The 5381-nt window shown below is 59.4% G+C and overlaps 1 protein-coding gene across 2 annotated transcripts; it reads right to left on the minus strand.

The window, feature by feature from the left end:
- Positions 1-571: 571 nt before the first annotated feature.
- Positions 572-4465, minus strand: EVX1 (even-skipped homeobox 1). 2 transcript variants are annotated; one of them, XM_072965423.1, is made up of 3 exons: positions 3706-4363; positions 1878-2125; positions 572-1241 (listed from the first exon to the last, which is right to left on the minus strand). In XM_072965423.1, the coding sequence occupies exons 1-3, from the start codon at positions 4130-4132 to the stop codon at positions 696-698; spliced, it is 1221 nt and encodes a 406-aa protein (XP_072821524.1). In that variant the 5' UTR covers positions 4133-4363; the 3' UTR covers positions 572-695. The 2 variants fall into 2 exon arrangements, with proteins under 2 accessions (XP_072821524.1, XP_072821525.1); XM_072965424.1 differs by having other exon boundaries at positions 696-1241; positions 3761-4465.
- Positions 4466-5381: the final 916 nt, after the last annotated feature.

Genomic DNA, 5381 nt, shown 5'->3' on the forward strand with positions numbered 1-5381 from the left:
GTTAGGAAAGATGAAAGAGATCTGGTGATGGTAGATACCAGAATCAAAAAATATGTAACTGAGGCTCCAAGAGGGCAAGAAAGCCCCCTGCTTCCTTGGAGGGGCCAGCATTATCCACAGCAGTAAATCATCTCCCTCTCTTTCCTAGATGGCTGGTGCTTTGCCATCCACAAGCCCCTTGCCATGCCTTGAAAATGCTAGCTAAGATTAATCTCTACCTGCTCTGCATACACAGCTTTTTGTTCGGAGAGACAGCGATTTCCCTTTCCAGTGCTTGGACTTGGCCTTGGCAGGGGGAGGGGTCCCGGATGAGAAAGGGGTTGGGGTTGGGGTAGGGGTGGGGAGGGATGGGGGTGAGGGGCTGAATATTGGTTGTTGTTGTTGCTGCTAAGTTTGTTTAGCTCTGGAGCCATGGCCTCAATCCGGGTCAAGGGCAGTGGGTCTGGTGAAGAATGGCAAAGAGGGCCGCCCCAGAGGAAGGTCTCTCAGCCTCTACCTTCCCATCCCCGATCCTGCTCCCCAAACGTGCCAGCCACGGCCACTTCCCGGGCGTCCCGGTGCTCGAGGCCAAATCCCGCTGGTCCTCGGTGGCCCTCTTCTTTCCCCTCGGTGCCCTGGGGGCCGGGAGGGGCGCTGGCTGAGTTCCAGGGGGGTCCCCACGGGCGTCCTGGAGCCGGCTGCCCGCGGGCGGCCCCTTATCTGGTGAGGGGCACCTCCTCCCTCTGGTCCAGCGCCACGGAGGAGGCCTTGCTGAGCACCGAGGGCGCGAAGGTAAGGAAGGAGTCCGAACGGGAGGTGGAGGCACAGGTGAAGTCCGAGGCGGCGGCAGCGGCGGCGCGGGGCGCCAGCCCGTTGGCCGGGCCGCCGTGGCAGGCGAGGCAGGAGCAGGGGCCGCCGGCCGCGGTGCCCAGTCCGTGCGCCGGGCCCGGGTAGAGCGGCGGGTGGCGGAAGGCGCACAGCAGTTCGGGCCGCGGGTAGGGCTGCGAGAGCACGCGGAAGGTGTCGAGCGGACGCAGCGGGCCGCTGAAGGGCGAGGCGGCGGCGGACGCGGCGGACGCGGCGCCCAGGCCCACCGGCGAGTAGTAGGGCAGGGGCAGGTGCGACGGGAAGGGGTAGGGCAGGCCGCCCGCGGCCGCCGCGTGACTCATCATGTACGTGTAGAAGGCGGGGTCGGCCGGGTGCGGCCACGTCATGGCCAGCCGCTGCCGCTTGTCCTTCATGCGCCGGTTCTGGAACCACACCTGAAGAGGAGGAGACGGGCAGGTTGGGCGGCTGCGCTGGCCCAGTGCGCAGAGCCCAGAAGTCCTGCCCCACTGCAGGGATCGGTGCCGGCAGCACAACGAAGAGCCAAAGAGGCGACCCTCTGGGCGGGGGCAGATTCCATCACCTCCCCCTGGAGCTAGAATCCCTTCAGGAGAGGCTCAGGGAGCCACTCCAGTCTCTGTCCCTCCTCCCCTCTGCCCCTGCCGCCAGGACGCCAGAACCCGATGTAGATTGGCAAGTAGTAGGTACGAGACTAAGGACTCCACCGGTCTGAGGCGGCAGGCAGCGATCCCCCAGAAACAGTTCCCTTTCCAGCCACTCTCCCTTGGGGCACTTCCTTGTCACCTGCACAGGCATCTCATCTCCGCTGTTTATTTGGCTAGGAGAGGGACAAAGTCAAGCTCATGGCAGCAGTGCCCACCTAGGAACTGTCGGGAGGGTAAATCCGCACGCACCTGGTACCTGCACCAGGCCTGGACACCCCCAGCCTAGCTGCCATGTGGGCAGGGAGACTCCAGGCCTCAATTCCAGGCTCATGATTTAGAGAGTGGGAAGTGGTATTTACTTCTTCCTGACTGGGTGCACCCTCTCTCCCTGGTCCCCAGAACTCATACCTTGATGGTGGTCTCTGGCAGGTTTAGGGCAGCTGCCAGCTCGCATCTCCGGGGCCTGGATACGTAGTTCTCCCTGTAGAATTCCTTCTCCAGCCGTGCAATCTGCTCCCGGGTGAAGGCAGTACGGTATCGTCGCATCTGGTCACTGGCACTGCAGGCCAGGGTGCCCTGGGAGCCACCACTGCTGTTGCTTTTGGGAGCCTCGCTGCTGCCATTGGGACTGCTGGCCAGTGCTTCAGAGCTAGCCACTGTTCAGGGAGCCCAGAGCACATGCACACACAGAACACACAACAGACACACAGATGCTGCTGATGTGGGGCAGTAGGCCCAGGGTGTGTGTTGAAGGGAGATGGAAAGGGACATCATCCCTCTCACAGTAGCCTCAGTCTCTGCCTCTACGGGAGTGGCAGGGACTTTGAGAACCCAGGAATGGAGGACAGAGGCTCACCATTCAGATGAGCACACAGCAGCCAATTAGGCCTGGCTGGGCTGCTGTTTGGGAGTCCTCTGTCTAAGGCTTGCTGGGTTCAAAAGCCTCAGCCACCCTTGCCACCTGCCTTGGAACACAAGAGAGATGCAGCCACTATGAATCTTCTGCCCACTATTGGCAGGAGTGGGCAAGGATATGCATATCTGACAGGCAAGTGAAGTGAGATGCACCTTTGTGCTGGAGTGTTGTGAACTTGGGTCTTAATGCATTTTCAGATGTTGGGCAGGGACTGAGTTCCCTTGCTTTGTGTGCCAGACAGCCGGTGCAGGTATGGGAATGGGCACTAGGCTGCATGTGTTGTGGGAATGGCACAGGAGTGTATGTATGAGTATCTTATTACCTTACTATATTTGAATGGAGTATGGGTTGTTCTGAGGGCATGCTGTGGTTAGTCTGCATTGAGGGGAGAAGATGGTAATGGGTGGATGTGGGTGCTCAATGAGGTGCTGGCTGTCAAGGCCAGAGGGTGGTTTTTCTTCCATATCAGGTTCTTCTCACCCACAGCTTTGTGGAGAGTGTCTGCTGGTGGGCTCTTCCTTCTAGCTTTCCACCTCTTCAGGGAGACCCTCTTCCTGGCCATTCACCCCCTCCCCACTAGCTCATGGTCAGGGAGGGATTCTCCAGTTACAGCAGTGTGACAGCCCACCCCCCAATTTGGGCCTAACCCAGAGAAGGGTGGGGCTTCTGCCCCCTGCAGCTCCTTTCCTTTGGGTGGAGATGTGGGAGTATGGGGGAGAGGGGGAGGGGGAGGGTCTGAGCTCTGCCTTTTCAAATGCAACCGGAGACCAAAGGCAATTAGATCATTGGGACCATTTCCGACCTGGCGCCACCGAGCCCGGGAAGTGACAAGGTAATTTGGACCTCTGACCGACGTGCAAACTGGTCGGAGGGCCGCAGCACCCGGGCGGCCCAAGTCAGCCGCGATTTTACGGTCCTTTATGGACTCCCGGCTTCCGCGCCTGGATGCGCCTTACACCCCGCCAGCCACAAACTGCCCGGGCCTGCGTTTGATCTCGCCCATGCGGGGAGATGGTGTCTTCCCAGCGCAGTTGAAGTAGTACCACAAAGCTCTGGGGGGTTGGGGTGCACTTTGAATCCCCCTCAAGCCCAGGGCTTGCGTCTCCCTCCTTCCCCCAAAGCACAGCTGTCACCCTCAGTCCCGCCAATGCCAGAACACAGGAGACCCCCACCAGGGCTCAGATAGCAGGAGAGAGTTGCTCAGGTGGGTCCCCCTAGCCACCTTGCACTGAGGGGAAGGAGTGGCTTCCTCCCCTCCAGAGCTGAAGTGGAAGGTGGGCGCGGTGGGAGGCCGAGGGAGAGAAGGGGTGCGGTGGCTACCTTTGCTGTGCTGGTACTCGGCGTTCCCCGTGGCGCAGTCCGGGGTGCAGCTCACCTCGATTTCTTCATAGAAATCCGATTCCGTGTCCGAGCTGCTGGGTTGCCCCTGGCCTGAGAGGCTGTCGGCCGAGGTGGCCGGAGGTCCGGGGCCGAGCACGGCGGCCCCGGCGGCCCGCGACTCGGCGCCCGGCCCCGCAGCGCTGCTTGCTAGTCCGTCGACCGGCTCCTCCTCCAGGCCTCCCCCGCCGCGCTCCCGGGTGGCCGGAGGTCCGGCTCGCGGGCTCAGGCAACCGCGGGGCACCATCTTCTCGGGCGGCTCGGGAAGCGGGCTGCCCACTGCTTCGGACAAATTGGAGACTCTCTTGCCAACCAGAGTGCCAAGCTGACCCCCATCCAGAAACATAACCATGTCCTTTCTGCTCTCCATCCCGGGCTTTCGGAGGGGGGAGGGGAAAAGCCCCAAGTGAGCTCCTAGCCCCCGGCTCCCTGGGTCCCCAGCGGTCCGACAGATCTTGGCTGCAGAAAGGAGAAAGAGAGGCCAAGAGACTGGGCTGGCGCGGAGCGGCCGGAGCGCGAAGTCGACGGTGACGGCGGTGGTGGCAGCGGGGAGCTGGGGTCACCTTGTGATGCGAGCGCTCCTCTGTGCCGCAACGCCTCTGGGAGGAAGCCCCATTGCCCTCTTCTTTCTAAGCTGTCATCCTCTTGCTGCAATCGTCATTACAGTACCGCTGGTGACGCCACTCGGCGAGCGCAAGTGGATAAATAGAAACGTCTGCCACAGCGAAGATGAAAGGAGACCCGCAGCTAATGGCTCGGCAGTGATGCGCCAGGTGTGGGCCTCGCTCGAATGGGGAGGAGAGTGTGAAAACAGAGAGACACACACACTGAGAGAGGGAGACACCCAGGCAGAGGGAATGCAAATGGAATTCCGCAGAAAGAAAAGAGCTTAACGCGGCGAGTTCCGCAGGGGCTGCGGGACTCGGTAATTGAATATGCTTTTGATTTTTTTTTGGATTGTTGTTTGTCCTTTTGTTTTCTTAACTTGGTACCTTGTTCTAACACTGATGAGAGAATCCATAACTGCATTTTAGAAGTGTGAAGGCCGATTCACAAGCCTCGCTTCTCTCATCAATATTGCAATTGCCTGTCCCTGGCAAACTAACCTCAACTGGGCTCCAAAGTCTTTTTTACAAGCTACCGAAAGGCGTACTCCCTCCTCCGCAAGTTGTCTGGAGAGCTTGAGCCTGGGGTCTCCTTTCCTCCCTTCCTCCTCCCAGCCCCTTACCCCCAGCTGTCTGCTTTCTCCTGGGAACCGAAGGAGAACTTTGCCCCAGGAGCAAGGGATAATGCCTTAATATTTTTTCGTTAAGGACCGGCCTTGGCTGCTGACTCAAAATGTTTGCTTTTTTATTTTTATTTTTTTTCATTCCCCGCTCCCCATCTAGGTGGCTTTAAGATTTCCACAGCCGGGCTTGAACTCCAGATGGCTATCCATGGAAGATACCGCTTTCTCATTTGCTCGAATTTCACCTGCACTTCAGGTATGTAGTGTGGGGAGAGGTTCTAAGAGTGGCCTTTTCTCTTTTCTTGCCTGTATTTTAAGGTGTTCGTTCAGAGTCAACGAATTCCCCCGGAAACAGGTTTTGGGAGTTAAGAAGCGCCAATAAATGCGGCCC

The sequence above is a fragment of the Vicugna pacos genome, chromosome 7 (assembly GCF_048564905.1).
Source record: "Vicugna pacos chromosome 7, VicPac4, whole genome shotgun sequence".
In the NCBI taxonomy this organism is placed as follows: Eukaryota; Metazoa; Chordata; class Mammalia; order Artiodactyla; family Camelidae; genus Vicugna; species Vicugna pacos.